This window comes from Calliphora vicina, chromosome 1 (assembly GCF_958450345.1).
Source record: "Calliphora vicina chromosome 1, idCalVici1.1, whole genome shotgun sequence".
Lineage (NCBI taxonomy): Eukaryota > Metazoa > Arthropoda > Insecta > Diptera > Calliphoridae > Calliphora > Calliphora vicina.
The window spans coordinates 86,584,595-86,604,211 of record NC_088780.1 but is presented as its reverse complement, the minus strand read 5'-3'; the positions used below and the strand labels follow the sequence as shown (position 1 = coordinate 86,604,211).

Below are 19,617 nucleotides of genomic sequence, written 5' to 3'. Positions count from 1 at the left end.
TGTAAATTATTATTGCCATAGAAAACAACAGCAACAATTAGGTGAAGTTCAAAATTATTACGTTTGAAAAACTAGCATCTACAAAACGTAAAATAATATAAAAAAAAACAATTACACCGAATAGACGATGAAACTTGTATCCAATACATAGATTTTATTTCAGTTCAGAGTCATGATGAGTATGAGAATGAGAATGAGTTTATAAATCACACTAGATAGATGGATAGAGATCTTGGGAGCTGATGATGTTATTCGTATGAGATGAGTGAGTTTCGTTGGAATAAATTTAATCGGGCCATAAAAGCCACACCTTTAATTTATGATCTTAGCAAGTGTTTTGTTTTCGTATTTACTTGTTTATTTGAATGCGTGACTAAATTGAAAAGTGATTTGAATGTGTACTAGGAGATCTACATACTAGGTTTTTTCAGAAATCGTTCTTTCGGCAGTCTCTTTTAATTATCGGTTATGGAGTTGGAATGCTTATATGAGGAATATCAACTCGGAACACGGTGACCTCAAATCTGTAGAATGACATGAATCTCTAAACATTATCTCAAACTTCCACGCAAAAACAATCGGTATGATCATAAATAACCTGTGTACCAAGTTTTAACAAAATTGGAACGATAAATTATAAATTTCAAAACATTTTACATTACACCACTTTAGAATGGCACATAAATACGAATAGTTGAAAACAGTAGTTGTAGTTGAAACGACGACCGACACCTTAAAACATTTTGCATGAGTACGAGTGCGAGTAGCGAGATACACAGTACTACACATTTCTCAGGCGCTATTATTAATTTTATGGTTATGAGAGTATGATATGATTATTATGTTAGTTTGTCTGTTATAAAAATCACATATTTAAAACTAATATAAATCACTTTTATGATTATTACAAGCCTGTCTTATCTCCTCTAAAAATCAGACTATAAAAAGAAAAATGAAAAATAATACTTGTAATAATGGAAATATTATATAGGTGTGTCATTTATTTGTAACTCTTTTTTTCGTACTCTAATACATATCTATAAAAAAAATTTATTTAAAAGTTCAGCGACCAAAAAGTCATGACTGAGCTCAACTTGTAGCAAAAGAATGGCAAAAATAACAAAAGAATGTATAATACTGTATGTATGTAGTTATATCTTTATGACGTGTATGAATGCGTATGGAGAGGAAATTACATGATCATTTTTTTTTTATTACATTTTGTATTGAATTAACCCATCAACATTTCCTGGCTGGAAATAAATTATAAGAGCAAAACAATAAGAAGGAATGGATAAAATAAACAATTACTATCAACTGTAAATGACGCAAACTTAGAGAGAATAATACCAAATATCTTCATACAAAATGGGAATTTTGTGAGTAGTGATTATTCATATTTTCATGGTAAAAAGATCGAGGGGAATTCCAAAATTTTGAATATGATTATCAGGGAAACCGGAAATATGGTCTAAAAAAGCGTTTTAAGCGCTTTAAATATGCAGTAAAACCTTTAAAATATGCTCTTAAAATTTAAAAAATATGCTTTAAAAAAAACAAACTTTTACTTTTATTTAAAAAAAACAATACAATTAATTTCTAAAAAGGTAAAGTAACATAAAATAAACAAAAATAACATGAACTAAAACAAGTATAGCAAAAAATAAATACAACATAAAAACAATAGGAACTTAAGCTATGAAAAGGCCTCGGGAGATATTTTTTGATGATATTTTATATAAATATAAAGTCACTTCTTCAATTAAGGTTATTATTGCAATAAATTACAAAATGTTGACTTAAATTTTCAAATAAAAATCGTTGTCTATTGGATCTGAAAACATTTTTATACATAGAAAATGTTCTTTCGACATCAATTGATGTTATAGGAACCAATATTAAAAGATAATATTCCTTTAACGCTTAGAACGGTTAAGTTTGAATTAGAACTAAAATTTGATATTTGGATAGCGCTATTATTAAAATAGTGCTTATTTTATATTAAAAAAAAGCCATCTATTTTTTAATTTTGAATTTTAAACAAAGGAAGTAAAAACACAACAGCGAAAAATAAGTAAGACAAAATTTGTTTTTGATAAAGTCAAAATATGCTATTAAACAGTAAAATATGCTCTAAAAACGAAAAAATATGACATAAATATGCTCTTAAAACAAATATATGCAAAAATATGCATTTAAGGGTAAAATATGCACTAACAAATCGATGCCAAAATTCTTAAATAGTTTTGAAACGTGTAAATATCTTATCCATGTGCTCATTAGACTCACCAGAAAAAACATGCTTTTGCATATTTTGGTTTCCCTGATGATTATTAAAGATTTTGAATATGCTGTTAATTCACATTAAGATTATATTTAAAATGTGTTATTTATTGTAGGAAATTATAAATTATCTGAACTATTGTTAGGTCCTTTCCGAAGTACTCACACAAAAACGGATACTAAGAAATCGTTTAGATAAAATAGCATTCCCTCCAACTTGTCGCTGAATGATACATCGCGCACTTCCCGACTGTATAGTCGGAAACGCCTAGATTACTTTAAAAAAACAAACACAAACTGCGAAGCGTTTTTTTTGTCTGTAGATACACCCAGAGTCTCTGGCTGGAATCGATTAATAGTTCAGCACACTATCGACTGGTCTATCGGGGCACACTATTGACGAGTATAGCTTTAATTTATACTGAACGGCTTAAAAGCGGTTGATCTACAAAATATCTTAATTTAAGAAAATGTTATTAGAGACTAGGGTATCCAAAACCGAAACCTAAAACCGGTTTTTACATCTTTGTAAAATCGATGGTTTCGATTTTCTTTAACATTTCGGTTTTTGAAAAACCGGTTTTTTAAGACTGTTAACCGATTTTAACGAAATACAGCTTATTTGAACATAATAATAAATATTTTAATAACATTTTTTAAAATATTTATTTATTTTTTAAAAAATTTCATCATTTGACAATATTTCGTAACAGGGGGCAAATCACGGCATTCGATATCGAGTGCACGTTCGTTTTCGATGGCCTCAATGTTTTGGATCACGAAAGCCTATCGTAATTTATATTACCTACTACTATTTTTTACATTGCTGAAGCATATGACAATAAGAAAAACAAAACAAAAAAGGAAAACAAAATAAAAAAATTTGTGATAAATTGTTAAACTGTAAAAAAAAAATGCAGAAAACTTTTAATAAAAATGGATCCAAATGATTTTTTGTATTCCTCATTCCTCCGGCAGTGTTTGTTTGTTTTTAATGAAAGATTACCAATCGAGTACAACTTCGAGTAAATACGTTTCGATAACGACTGCCGTAATCCACGTTAACTACATTTCGATGAAAAAATACTCGATTTCGAATGCGGTGATTTGGCCCCAGATATATAAGTATGTAATTGTATAAAGTTAGACGCCCTAAATTCAAAATTGTTTTAAATTTAAGTTGTCATTTTTCGTATTAAATAAAAAGTGAATATAAAACCGGTTAGAATGACAAAACCAAAACCGGGTTTTTAATGAAACTCAGTTTTCGGTTACACAGGAAACATGTTTTTTGAATTTGCCGTTTTTTTTGACACTCTATTACATACTTACGACTAAAGCTAAACTAAGACTCTATGTTTAGCTTTAATTGTCGGTCTATTAAGAGCATTAGTTTAGCAATAATTTTTCTTTTTAGAGCCAAATCATTTAGGATACTCGTTTATCTGCAATCCTTGCCCATTTTAGAGTCTTAGTTTAACCTTAATTGAAGGTTTTGTGAGAGTTATATTTAAGGTTTAATTGTGGGTCTTTTTAGACTAAGTTTAGCTCCAAACATAGAACTTTTTAAAGTCTTAATTTAACTTCAATTGTAGCTTTCTCTGGAGTCATAGTATTGCTTCAAGTACATCCATTTTTAGAGTCTTACTTTAACATCAATGGTAGATATTTTTATAGCTGCAATTATAAGGCTTTTTAGAGTCTTAGTTTTGCTTCAATCGCAGATTCGTTTATAGCATTGTTAACCAAACTCTCACAATAGATTTGCTTCGTATTATAATGTTACGATGTGTGTACACTGAACCAAATTTCTTATGAAAATATCCTTCACTGGCAAAATAACTCATGTTCGTTTTTTAATTTCGGTTTCACATGTATAAGAAACTCACACATAGACGGTGCTCGCGGGCGTACTGCTGGAGACCAATGGTTTATAGTATAAATTTGGAAGAAATGGATAGGTACTTGGTGTCTTCGTTAATTTCAATTGTAAGTCTGTTTGTTTCTTTTAGAGTCTTAGTTCAGCTTCAATTGTATATCAGTTTAGAGTCTTAGTTTACCTTAAATTTATGGTATTTTCAGAGTAGTAGTTTAACTACAATTATAAGCAGGGCAACCAAAAATATGCAATATCATATTTTTTGCTGTGCATCGTATAAACATATGAGTTAGTTATTTATCCGTTTCAATCAATTATAAGAATTTTGGCATCGATTTGTTAGTGCATATTTTTGCATATTTTGCTCTTTACTGCATATTTTTGCATATATTGCGTTTTATAGCATATTTTTGCATATTTAACTCATAACTGCATATTTTTGTGGCATATTTTCTTTATTTCCATTATTTTGTTTTCTAAATATAATTTTATTGCTTGTATTGTAATTTTTCATTTCTATATTTTACAATTTTGTTAAGGTCCAATGATAATTTGCCTAAGCTACTTAAAGAAAAAATTAGAGTACCCATAATCGACTTATCTTCATTAAATTTTCATTGACTTAAGGGATCTTAGTTTCAATATATTTGAATTAACTTAAAAATATTCACACACAAATATCAAAATTTAACAAATAGTAAAAAATTAAAAGAAAAGAAAATGGGCAACTTCTTAACAAAATGTTGGATACATTTAAAAAAAAACTTAAGGTGTATGGTTGGGCATTAACAGTTTACCACTAATGCAAAATTAAACAACTTTTCAGCAAATGTTCAGAATATTAAGATCCATCGAAAATATCACGTTCAAAGCACTTTGATAGATTTACACAAATTGTAACAAAGATATTAGGAAATCCAATGCGATTTCGAAACAATTCAAATGATAATAAAGTAGATTTTAAAGAAATTCTTGCTATCCTCTCCCTACAATATTATGCAACTAATTACTAAACACACTTTTATTTACTTCTTATATTATTTTTAATAAAACATTGAAATCAAACAATAACCAACTATTTTTAAGTGCATATTTTTTATATTTTAAGAGCATATTTTTCGTTTTTAAGTGCATATTTTATGCGCATAAAACACTTTTTTTAGAGCATATTTTTAGTTGCCCTGATTATAAGCCTTTCTAGTGTATTCTATTTTACAACTTATTAGAGTCATATTTTAGCTTAAATTGATCGTTGCTTTGTAGGCTTTCTTAGAGTGTGATTAAGTTTCAATGGTAGGTCCTTTCAGAGTCTCAGTTTAGCCAACATTATCTCTAAACTTGTATCCTTCCTCTCTTTTCAGATAACATAAAGGAACGAACTGTGCCAACGTTCGACTCCCTTTTAAACTATACTAAGTTCTAACTATGATGTAATTTTAAGCTTTCGAATCGAAAATTTTGCTTTATTTTCACTTTCGTTGAGGTTTATGTCTACATTAATAACCTATTGAAATTCTGCGAAATGTTTAATTAAGTCAGAGGGTATTATCAGATTTGTTATGTGTGAGCAAAGGTGACAAGTCTGCGGAAACTAGAAATTGTTCTTCATATCTTTGTCGCTTTCCTAAGCCTAATTGTTTAGCTCTGACTTCTCCCTATGAGATCATCTATTGAACTAAACTTTAAACAAGCGCGCAACGTGTTTCGAAATTTTAAATTAATTTAAAATTATGTTTCAAAGACGACAGAAGAGAAAGATAACAACAAATTTTATTGTACATATTTAAATTTTTTGCAAATTGACTTTTGAAGTTTTCGTTTTATTTGAAACTAAAGAGGCGGCTTTTAAAAGTACAAAATAAAAAGAAAAACAAATTAATTACAGAATTTTCAATTAAAATAGCCGCAAGTTGCCAGCATGCAACATCCAATCAAACATTTATCATTCAGTAATTGTCGTTTTGTAGAGCGTAAGCCAGAAATATGTGCAGTAGTTAATAGTAGTCGCAAACGTAGCAGCAGTAGATTGCACTAAATGCTTGAATGAATGTGATGTGTCGGAGACTCTGTGGTGCTTTGACTTTAATAACACTGATTGCATACTTTTGCCTGCAGTTAAAATACAAATTTTAATTGAACACTTCCGTTTTGTATGTTTACTTTTTTTGTAGTTTAATCTTTTTTTTTAAATCTAAAGACAAATTATCAAAACAAACACTGTTAGAATTTGTTGTAAACAAATTACAATTGCTGAGACATTTTAATAGGAAACAAATTTACATTAAATACCTTAAATAATAGTTAAACATGATTGTAAATATTGCTTGCACTTTAACAAAAAAGAAGTTCCAATATGAAAAGTTTCCACTGTGTAATTTGAATAAGAAGAAAATATTTAGAGTAGTAGAAACTCTTCTTGTTATTCCCTCCAACAAATGCAGCAGTTATTTTTTTAGTTAAAACTGTGGCAGGATTTCCTTTTGCACATACACACATGACACAACAATAAGTTGCAAGCCAAAATGAAATGTGTGCTGAAGATATGTATATTCTACCTAAAAAGTATTTAATCCTTTGAAGTAGTAGAAGGTACAACATGTTGAAGGATAATTGTATAATGAATTTGTAAGACTTCCTTAACAACCCTTAGTGCTGATTTTGTTTATGCAAAATGTAGCTAGAATACAGAGACATTGAAATACTTGAGTTAATTTTTTATCCTTGAAACCATCTTAGAACACATGTCTGCTGAAACATTTAATTATTGAAGTATGCAGGCATAGATTCTAATAATAGATTTAATTTTTACTTTTCTTCATAGTACAATGAACCCTAATTTAAATAAAAGATATTTGGCAAACATTTATAGACATAAATCTGTTCGTCTTTGAATTGAAATTAGTTAGACATATGCGGTATATTCTGTCTAGTCTAGAAACTTATACATTAAAACCAAACTCACCTTTGGCAAATCTCGTATGTGATTTGCATCCAAAAATAATTCCTCTAGTGTACGCGAATAACGTAGAATTTCTTCGGGAACACTTGGTAGTGAACAATGACGCTTGTCCACAAACTCTACTTGGCGATTACAGCCCTTAAATATTGGAATGCACTTAAACATGTTAAAGATGACGGCGGTAAACGACGGTAGCGACGAACACTCGACGGCACTTTCAAAAAAAAAAAAAACACAACTACTAACGCACGATTTCAATTTCTAAACGATTTAAAACGCGACACAATTAAATGACACTTCAACATAAAATTGCATAAAATATTTTTTGTGTTTTATTCGTAAATTATATTATTTTTTTTTTTCTTTTAACACTTAAATACACCTAATAGTAGAGTTTTTTGTAAAATACTTTATTTTAGGAAATAGTTTTCATTTGTTTTAATTTCCCTTTTCTCTCGATTAATTTTTTTTTTATTATTTTTAAGCTCTTTAAGAGCTTTTGTTTAAGATTTTCATTCAATAGTGATCGTAGACTATTTTGTTATTATCGTTTTCTTTTAATTTTAAATTAAACACCAAACTTAACAGATTATCTGAAAGTAGAAAAATAATAGATAAAAGTCATTTAATATACATATTTAAAAGTTTTTTTTGTAAGTTAATAAAATTTTGAGAAATTATTAAGCAGATGTTTTAGCAAATTCAATTTCCTGTATAAAATTATGTGATATTGCGTTCAACTATCCAAATTATTCAATTTTTCTTTTGATCGAATAAAATGATTAACTCGAAAAAAAGATTTCGATTTATTTGAAAAATTCGATCATATATGGGCAATTCCAGGAGTAATACAACCACGACTGAAAAAACAAAAACCCTAGAAACTTTTTTGTAGATGATTTGAATAGGAAAAAACACTTAGAGCTTATTACAACTTTTTAAGAGCAAAAATAATAGTTCAAACTATAATAAATGTATTAATTCAATTAGTATATTTTATGCTGTCGCGTACGGTATATGTCACGTACGATATTAAATTTTTGTTTTTTATAAAATCATCCAAAGATTGTTGTTATTTAAATATGAGGTAATATAAAGGAAAAATATTTGGTGTTAGAAATTAAAAGAAAAATCTATTCCACTCTATAGGCGTACAAATGTCACGTACGAAGACAGGGTATTGCACATATTTCAAATTAACGAATTATTCGAATAAAGGTTTTTCTTTCTTAAACAATTAAATTGGAATATGTTTAAGGTATTATATAAGTAATTCAGTGGATCGATTCAATTCTTATAGATATTTTATTTAGTTTCCTATATACAGGCGATCAAGGTCAGTGATTGTTGTAAAAAAAAATATATTTGAGACCAAAAAAATTCTAAAGCTAGTATCCTATATGTAGCAATTTTACACTAGTAATCTTTCTGCGACAGCGACTAGAGGATCAGCCCTACATGACCTAGGGCTGGAGCAATCAATTGTTAGGTTTAGGATCGATTATCCATTCTAAAATAAGAACGATCCTAATCTCAAGACTGGCCAAGAGGGGTACGCCTCAGGGAGCATCTTATCACCATGGAATTTAGTCATTAACTGTCTGCTCAGGAAAGTTGATATCATGGGTTATAAGACTGTCGCCTGTGCAGATGACGTTGCGGAGGACAAGATATCACAGCGGATGGAGACTGCACTCAACACACTAAGTCGGTGGAACACTGACAGTGATAAGTGTGTGAGTCCGAGCCAAACAGACATTGTATAGATCACGATGAAATACAAGATTCCTAGTTTATCGCTGCCCCGGTTGGATGATGTTTAACGAACCATCTCGGACAGTGTTCCCAGTGGATATAATTGCTAGTATAATCGGAAGTATACAGAATCTTCCAGACAACATTTATTATTGCTCTCCCAGTCCATTATTCTCGAGAAACTTTGGATTCCGAACAACAAGAATTAGGATCATCCTCTTAATACGACGAGCAATCTCTATCTATGCGGATGGGTCTAATAAATAAGTTCAGGTTGGCATAGTGTCTACATCCAGGAATTTGTGATAAGGTTTTCGTCAGGCTGAAATATCATCAATAAAAAGATACCAATAATTATGTTCAGAAAGTCGAATAGCAAGTCTGTATCAATTAATGAATGGAGTGATATCTTCCTGGCTACATGTTACGTTAATAATCACCCCAGTTGAATTTCTTGTAGCCATTTCAACTACAACAAGTATCAACGGCAATAACTGCATACGAAATGTCAAAAATTCACAGGGAATAAGGACAACTTCAATGGTCTTTATCTCATTCCCTCTGTAATTTGGATAAAAATGATGATCATGGCGTAGTTGACTTGACTATTGCTTCGTTTTAATTTATGAGATCTTCTATCAATCTGCAACGTTCGATTTCCCGGGAACATATTGTTACGAAATTGTATTTGAATGCAAATATATCGCAAATAAAAGCTTTGAGTGGATCATTGTAGAAATAGATCTATCAAGAAGCATCGATATATGGTGCTGGAAATATGTGGATGGTAATGCAGTGTATATAAGGTGGCCGTGGGAATATCAACCAGTTAGTCTAATTTGAAGCATCGTTAAGTAAAGATTATGTCGGTAAATTACGGCAATTTTCCTTCCTAAAGAGTTATAGTATTATTTCATCACATATGAAACAGATTCGTTTTATAAACCTATTTTATTCTGTTTGACAAGAAAAATACTTATTTAAAATAGGAAAATTATCTTTTTTAATGTCAACTTAATACAAATTTAAATTTTATGTTCTTAAATGAATTATTAAGATGCTTAAAATAATTACAATAATATTGGTTGAAATTTGAATGTATTCTATTTAGAAAATGTTAACTTTATTACGTTTTGCATTAATTTGGTCAAGTAAGAGAGCTATATTCTGCTGTGCCGAATCTTATATAACTTTCACCAAATTATACTTCAAAATAAAAATTTTAAATATTTTTAGGTAAAAAAAAATTATTTTTCCAAAGTTGTTTTTTTCATTTTTTGGAAAAAAAAAAATTTTCGAATTGTTTTTTAAATTTTAAAGTTTTTTTTAAATTTAAAATTTTTTTTTCTCAATTTTTTTTTAATATTTAGCGAAAAAAAACTTTTGGTGAAAAAAAAAAATTCGTGTTAAAAAATATTTTTTCCAATTTTTACCCATTGTAGGTACAACTTACTATGGTCTTATATACGTCTTTGAAATATCTATCATTAGATATCCATATTGTCTATATTAATGACTTAGTAATCCAGATATCGGTAAAAAAAATAGGTCAAAAGTCGATGTTGTCCTTGTTTTTTCTTATATCTCAGCCATTTGTGGACCGATTTTCTTAATTTTAAATAGCAACCGAGCCGGAAGAATTCCGGATTGATGTATCACGAAGGTGAAGGGTATAAAAATATCTCGGGAATAAATATTAGGAAGCCAAAGCACAATCTAAGAAATAAGACACTAAAATCCCTCAGATTAATGCACTGCGTAACGCAATTTTTATCATATACATGAGGAGACAAAGATGTTGTCTGTAATACAGTTCCTGTTAGTTTATTAAAGGTGCAGTAACCCCAAAGATCAGATTAAGAGGCGGTTGGTGAAGTTCCTTCAACTGCTTACGTGAACGACTTGTTCTTGGAACTTTGAAAGTAGCCAATCACAGTTTTTGGTTGACGAATACACAAATAAATAAAAAATATTTCAATATTTGTTGGAGAAAAAACTCGACAACAATACAATTGTTACAACATTAGAAACGGTTAGCTATGCATTTGTGCTTCTATGGAAGTAAATTCCAACTCAAGTATTATATTCACTAATTTCACCAGTCTCTATGAGAACAAAACTCTGGATCCCAACTGCAACGTATAAATGGTTTAAAGAGCTTAATTCATTAAACCTATATGATTGGATTTAAAGGATAAAAGCAAAAACCAGTTTTCTCAAAGTTTTCTCAAAGTACATATAATAATTTTCATAAATTATTATGGGACCCCTCGTTGTCTTTACTACCGATAAACAACACAACACTTTTACATTTAGTTTAACATTAATTTCATGCCAAGAAACAGGCAGTAATATTGTTTATTGCGTTCATTTCTAATTAATGATCTATTCTTATTCCATTAAAATAAAATAAAAACATGTTTTTTCTATTAAAAGCAAACAAACAAATGCTGGTTAGAAAAAATTGTTGCTTTTTGTTTAAAACAACCAACAAGAATCTCCCTGGGGTTGTTTGGTAAAAAAAACAACAATAAGAACAGAAAAATAGTTAAAAGAATATCAAAAGAAATACAGGGTTAAAAGAAAATGTAAGATAATAGAGAAATAGTAGGATTTAAAAAATATGTAGAAGAAAATACCAAAACGCTCAAAGTAAATTAATAAAGTAGACTCAGTAGAACAGCTGACTATTTTTTTTACTTTGGTCTAATCTGTCAATTCACTTGTGGTTGTTGTGGCGAAAAATACAACAAGCCCAAAAGCAAAAACAACAACAGGCAACTTTGACAGCTCAGACCTTAAATCAAAAACAAAATTGCTTGTGGTTTTTGTAAATGTTGTATTTGTTGTAGTACTGTCGCTACTTTATTAATTTACTTTGAAAACGCTCGTAGCAACTCAATGACACATGCACGCCAAAAACAACAACACAAACAACTGGGCTAAAATCATTCACTCACTCAAACGAACAATTCAGTTAGTTAGTTAGTCAAAACAAAAGGGATAACAGAATAAATGTGAGCAGCAAAGCAGAAAATGTATAAAAATAACTACGGCGGAATTTTAAAAAACAACAACAACCATGTCTGAATCCAAACAACAACAATAGTATAAACAACTACATATTATACTACGTGAAGGTATGACGTAGTCATCAGCCTAATACCACCACTAATACAGCTATAGTATATGTATGTTTATGTCGATATGCCAGCCAAGAATGACATTAACGACCACTACGTTTTTAACTGCTATTATCTAAAGGCGTGTTGCCAGCTTTTTTATCCAGATGGGTAGAAAAAATTCTAAATTTGGGATTTTGTTCACAGAACTATTATTTTATAAGAATAAGATAAAATTATGAGTTGTTCTTTCAAATATGAAAGATTACATTTTTGAATCAACTCATATGGAATTTGAATCATTAAATTTTTATTAATTCAAATCTAATCCAAATTGAATGGAAACTTTATTCAATATTGTTTTTGTCTTGCTTTTAACCCCCTGTCTATACTTGACAAATATTTATCATAACAATTAATGACGTTTGTTGTCAAGACAAAGTTGTCTGAGCAAAAGCACTAACAATTTTGTCATAACGAAACAAAAATACTAATAAATGGAGACTATACCTAATTGGTCAATTCACAAGGTCTCTTATCAGTCATATTGTCATAATGTCCTAATATATCTCGACTCGACAGCTCGGCTTAGGCATTCGGCGCAGGTCTCTGCTGGTTGGCTACGATAACACAATAAACATAGCATACAGAGTAGTATTATTTTAGGACATTTTTTAGCTTGAAAAACAATAAAAACCATTGTGAAATATTAGGACATTATGACAATATAACATGATAAGAGGCCTTGTGAATTGACCAAATGTTTATTTATTTTGACTTGAAGTACATAGGAATTAAGACAGGGAATATTTTCATGCAGAATGCATTATCTTTACAATACAATAAAAATTTAAATAGATTTTGAAAATTTAATTAGGAATTAAATCATTTGAACCTTTGTTACCGACACATGAAAAATACCAACTTTTTTTACATTGCAACTTCTAAACCATTAGATCCATTAGTATTCTAATCTGAAAATTAATATTTTAAATATTTAAAATTTTCGCAGTCATTTAGGGTTGTAAATTTAAGCCAACTCAGCAACTTCTATAGAACTTATACAGATTGAAAGGTCTTTCGCGCTATGTACGTGCCACGAGGCTCATGGCACATTGGGCATTCTGCATGAGCGATTTGAGGGGTTTTCTTATGTCGCAGGTCTATGCAAATAAGTTACATAGTGATTCTCAAAGCCAAATTAACCCATGCCCTCTGTCGAATTTAGTCTCATCTATGCGCCAGAGTCATGGAAAATGTTACATTTCGGATGAACGCAACCCAGTAAAGCTGCAGCTGCCTTTTGCAATATGTTATATTACATACATAATCACCCCTATCGGCAATAACATGTGAAATTTTGTTCTCATGAAATATTCATTTCCCTCGAAGGGAAAATTGCTATCGTGAAATTCCCCATGAACTTTTCATTCACAATAGTTGATTTTGTTCGTAACAGCTGTTTATTGTTTACAAAATTCCATCTAAAAATGTGGAATTTTTTCACGTGAACAAAGTTGATGAACGAAAAAAGGAAAAGGGAACATATTTCATGTGAAATATTGATTCGCGATAGGGGTGAATGGCATCGGTAGGCCTTTCAATGGAATAAGAAATGTCGATGTTAGCGTATTTTAGTAGATATTTTTATGTTTTATCTTAATATAAAATTCCTAGGCATTCGGATAAGAACTAAAATTTTATTTTGTCCGAGATGCGCAATTTTTAGAGCGGCTCAGTAGCCCCATTCCAACTACGTACATATGTAAATACCAATCAAAACAAAAACACAGCTCTAACTATGTGAAATTTCATTAAGATATTTCAAATCGTAACTACCGAATGGAAGATCTTTGCCATTTTCTCTTTCACTATACTATCTTCAGCAATTTAGGTATGTTTTCCTCTAAATCCACAGTCCTACCTTGACGCAATATAATTTCCAAGCAGGCAATGCTTCAGGCGAAACTGTTTCCAATAGCTGTATTTTTGGTGAACAATTAATTATAATAATTCCCAAAACTAAATTCCTATAAGAAATGCCAGAAAAGAAGAAATAAATTCTGGTAACATTTCAGTTGTTCTCTCAATATTGACTGTTACTTTTAACCAAATGCTGTTGTAAAAATGAGGTACCATTCTCAAGTTGCCGTTCTTTATGTAGTTGTTGATGTTGTTGTATTGATAGTTGTTGTTGTAGTAGCTCGTAGCGTTAGAAGAAGCACAAGTATTTGGTGCGCAAACAAAATTCTATTGTCTAGTGTAATTCGGCTTTTTTGTTGTTGTTTTTCTGTATTTTCTTTAAAGTTAAAGGCAAGGTGTACGTAAAAATTGGGATTTAACATAAGGGAATGAAGGAATTGAGATAGAAGTCTAAACAAATTCTTGGATTAAAGCCAAACATAAATATATTATGTAGATGTATGTATTTACTACATATAAAATAACATCTATAGATAATTGTAGACAGCTTATTAAATTGAAATTCCTCTAAAATTTTCAACATAAATTTGTATTATTGACACACCCAAAGCGGAGGACATAATTTATAATTTTTGACATTTAGAATTCCTTTTTTGAATTCCAATAAGAATCTCCTCATAAATCCTTGAATTATTCTTATTTATTGTCCTTTATTCAATTCGTTTAAAGCGGTTCTTATTGTTTGCCTTTTACTTATTTTTCTTTAGTATTTTAACAGGCTCAACAATAATATTTTGCACTTGACCAATTTTTTATCATTTAGTTTTCATTTACTATATTTCTCAGCCCGTTTATTTGTTTCTATTCTCTGCTTGTTGTTATTGTATATTTTCTCATACTCTTTCTTTAAATAAGCTTTTTTTATTAAACACTTTTAAAATTCTTGCATTTTTTATTTTATCTTTTATTATTTTTTCCCCTTCGTCATCTATGGAAACACTATGATGATGTTCATCATCGTCATTATGATTTAATTTACACACACTCAACAAAACTTTGGTTAAAAAAACAAAAAAGCAGTGTAGACAGCAGCGAAAAAAACAAGGCAGACTTGAAATTATTTTTATACTTAATATTTTTAACAATAAATTATTTTCTCACTTCGTTTTATTTCTAATTGTTTAATTAGCTTTGTTAATAACTTAAACGCGTTTTATTTCGTTCGGCTTTTTATAGTTTTGTTTCTTTTCTTGTTAAGAAAAAAATAAAATTTCCAACAAAAAAATAAATAACGAAATTAATGCGATGTTTCCGTTTTTTTGTTAAACAACAACACCTCTCGACGAAGAAACACAAACTAAACGGAATTTGCAAAAATCGTACATGTCTTTTGTTATTTTCTTTTGTGCCATCATTCGCTAGTTGTTGCTTAGCATTGCCAGATGCAACTAATTTAACTCTTCCGATAGGGTTGTGTTCGTAGGGTTTTCCGTGATAATTTTTTCTATACATTGACAGGAATGTAAATAATTAAACATTTTACAGGAGCATATCTCTCGGATTGCTGTATTGGAATTTCTATTGTCAAATTAAACTGAAACACATTTTAATCAGAAAATTATGCATTGACAGAAAATAGTGAAAACATAAACCGTTCATTTTTCCATGTTTTTTTAGAATAACCCCATAATATAGTGTCGTTAAAGTATTATTATATTATTAACCATGAGAGGTAAGGCTTAATTTGTCATTCCGTTTCCGAAACCACGCATAACCTATAGGCTCACAGATGATGAACCGCAAAATCTGGCCATTAATATCTAAGATAATATACACAAAACAACGTTTGGAAACAAACGAGAATTACATTATTAACCTCCAATAAAGTCTAAGACGTTGTTGTTGTTGTAACAGTTCATATCTGGCGAACAAACTTCCGTTATGAACCTGTATGAATTGTCCCTGACTAGATATTCTATGACTCAGTGAGACTCGGGTCGTTCTGGAACGAAGATTTTGTGAACAAGTTCACACTTCATCAATTCTAGAACAGGTTCCACTAGAATCGCTTGTTTTAAACATAGAAATACGATTTTTATACCCTTCTCCTATATATAGCTCCCATATAGACCCGCTTCCGAAAATCACTTTAACGTGCATAAATCGCTTAAAAATGTTGGTATACTCACAAAATTCAACATAGTAAACTTTCATATAGACATAAATCACACGACCTAATTTCATGGTGATCGGTCCATAATTGGTCATAGCCCCATATAAGGCCCACTCCCGAAAATCATTCAAAAATATAATGTGCTGTTTTTCTATAGCGAATGAGCGTTTTGAGTGGACGTTTTACATGTATTTTGTTTTTGTTACAATAACAAAACACATGTTAAATTTCCACTCAAAGTAATCGTTCGCTATAGAAAAACAGCACATAAATTATTGAAATTTTAAAAGAAAAATGTTTTTGCTCTTTTACTTAGTGTAGGGTCTTATGTATATGGATCTTATTTTTGGCCATCTTAGTTTCAATATGTTTACTTTACTATTGAATGACATAAAATGACAATTTGGAAATCGGTATTAACAAAAAATTGGACTTTTGGCCAATTAGATTAATTTCTGAGCCAATTTCTGTGGGACGCATACTTTAGCCTACATCTCGAATACTAAGTTCTGCAGTAAGTGACAATACAGTGCAACCATTTTTAAAAACTGTATTCCATTATTATAGTTTTCAAAAACATGACCTTTTTCCAATTGTATATTTCTTAGATAAATTCAAAAATATTTACAGATCGTCGTTTTACTTCTTAGCATTGGCAAAACAAGAGAGAAGAATAAAACAAAGAAAATATGTAAAAGCATCATGATTTACTGCTTGTTGAATGTTTATTTTATTTTGATAACTTCTTTTTGTATAAAAACAGTTAGTAAAAATAGTTAGCTTTTACTATTTTAATGCTGGATTAAATCAAAAAACTATCTGTAATAAATATTCAATAAATCAGCAGTTTTAAAAATTATAAAAAAAATTTCTTGAGACAGGTATGTAAAAACTGAACATTTAGGAGGAAGACTTTGTAAAACTATTCCAAGACAAGATAATTTAATAGCATTCTACATTAAGAAATTCTCATAAAAGATACTACGACTGCAATCGAATTTTTAAACGATTCCAGGTACACGTTTTAAAGGGGCCTCTCCAATCGCCAGATCTCAATACCTTTGAAAACTTACTGATCGCTAAATACGGAATTATACGTACAAGAAATCTTTATTAGAAATGTTCAATGTTCGTCACTGCTAGCAGTAATAAAATATAAGGTATATACATAATTATAATTTAATTATTTTTCCCACACTTTTATGAAGTTTTCTCCAAGTAGGGCTATTTGTATAAAACGTTGGAGATACAATTTTATATTATTTTATTTTCGTGTTAAATTTAATGAAATGACAAACTTATGATGGACCCCATATATACAGCCCTGTTATATATTATATACGAACAATAATATCGCATCAAACCGCAAAAAAATCACTTCTATCTCGAAATGATTTTAATTCTATGTATGTATATGACTCATAGGAGCACAAAAATATTCTATAAACTGTAGACTAGAAAACAATTTTAATGATCGACTTCGTCATTAAAGTAAGAATCATTTAACAGATTACTTTGTTCCCGAGGAAATAATCTGCCGAAGAAGTCCATATGGAGCAACAACATTTAAATAGTGATGTTCATAGTATTCAGGTTATACAGCTAAAAGGACGCAGTAATACCACAGATTCAAAAAGTCTATTAAATAATAAAAATCGCAGATATCAGGTAATTCCGTGGTGTGACAATATGGATGATAGTGATGATCAAGATGATAGCGATGATCTAGATGACAGCGATGACAGTGATATTTATTAAGACAATGAAGTTAATGTATAAATAAATTGTATGGAAATTTACATAAATCATACAAAAAATACACAGAAAAAAATAAATAAATTAGTTTTAATTACGAAATTGATTATATAAATAAAAATTTTATTTGAATTTGCTCCAATTATCAAAATGATGGTATTAATTAAATAAATTTAATTGAAAAAAAATCCAATTAAAATGTTATCAAAACAAGTAATTAAAAGATTCATGAAATTTCAAACAAAATTTTAATCAAATCAATAATTTTTATAATTGACATTTTAGATCAAATCAGTTAATATATTTATTGATTCTACAATTGCTGAAAATGCACCCTTTAAAAATTATTACAAATTTTCTTATTTCATAAAATTATATTTATTAAAAACATTTTAAGATTTTAAAAGACATGACCATGGCAACCAAAAATATGCTCTAAAAAAAGTTTTTTATGCGCATAAAATATGCACTTAAAAACGAAAAATATGCTATTAAAATATAAAAAATATGCAAAAATAGTTGGTTATTGTTTGATTTCAAAATTTCATTAAAAAATATATATGAAGTAAATAAAATATTGAGCTCATAAATTAAAATTGGTTATTATAGGATTAAATTTCGATTTTATTGAATTTGGCACTACACAGAAAAAAAAAATTCATAATTGGAATGAATTTTGTAATAAATATTATTAATCGAACTTGACTTTTTTTTACCAATCTTATTTCATTCAAAATAAGAACATGTTCATAAATATTATAAAATTTTACATGAAAGAAATTTTTGCTTTTTTTACTTAATTTTTTTAATAAATTGCATTATTATTGTATTATATAATGAATTAGTGCAAGAATATTTGCATAATAGCCATATATTGGCCAATATTTTAAGATAAAAAGGAGAATATCTGAAACTTAAAAATTATCATTAAACATAATAAAACATTCATAAATATAAAAGCATTTCATCCTCTTAAATCAATTTAATCATTTTCGCGCTTTTTATATCATTTTGTAGCTGAAAATCATAAAAAAACTAAAAATTTTCCATGAAAAATTTCAAACATTTTTGAACAACATAAAAATAAAAATGAAATTGAAATTATATTTTTCAAGCCTTCTAGATTTTATTTCAAAACATAAAATATTAAAAAAATCATACTATTTAAGAAATTATTTATAAATGTTATGAATTGAAATCAATGAATTCGAATCATAATATTTATGTTGAAACATTTTTCTGTGTACATGAAAATAGTATGATTCAATTCATTTTATTATATTTAGCAATAAATTACTATGTGTATACTTAAAATTTAAAATTTAAATAGAATTATAAAAAAGCCTTACAATAGTGGAATGACTGCAATTAAAAAAATATAAAAAACTTTTTATTCAAGTTTTATCATTGGGACTCAAAATTCCCATGTTTCTTCCTTTCTTATCCATTGTATCGTATCGATATCCACGTATATTGTTTTTTAATGATTTCTTAATAACTTTTTTTTACAAGTTATGTAAATACATATATCAATGGGTTTTGAACGCGAAATTTTCGATGGATCTTAATATTCTGAACATCTGTTGAATACTTATTCAATTTTACATTAGTGGTAAACTATTAATGCCCAACCATAACTGTCTCAAGTTGCCTTAAATTCCTTCTTTTAAATGTATCCAAAAATTTGTTATGAAGTTGCCCATAATAATAATATACAATTTTGGAATTTTCTTTTAATTTTTTTACGTATTTTTACTATTTGTTAATA

At 28.9% G+C, this 19,617-nt stretch overlaps 1 protein-coding gene across 4 annotated transcripts in view; it reads right to left on the bottom strand.

Annotated features, from left to right (window-relative positions):
* Window positions 1-15,271, bottom strand: part of scrib (scribble) — a 444,246-nt gene extending 428,975 nt beyond the window's left edge. For all 4 annotated transcript variants that reach the window (XM_065515081.1, XM_065515077.1, XM_065515078.1 and 1 more), the window contains exons 1-2: window positions 15,083-15,271; window positions 7,125-7,714 (exon numbers count right to left, since the gene is read on the bottom strand). In XM_065515081.1, the coding sequence (XP_065371153.1) occupies window positions 7,125-7,286 (162 nt within the window). In that variant the 5' untranslated portion in view covers window positions 7,287-7,714; window positions 15,083-15,271. The remainder of the gene's footprint in view (window positions 1-7,124; window positions 7,715-15,082) is intronic.
* Between the last annotated feature and the right edge of the window lie 4,346 nt (window positions 15,272-19,617).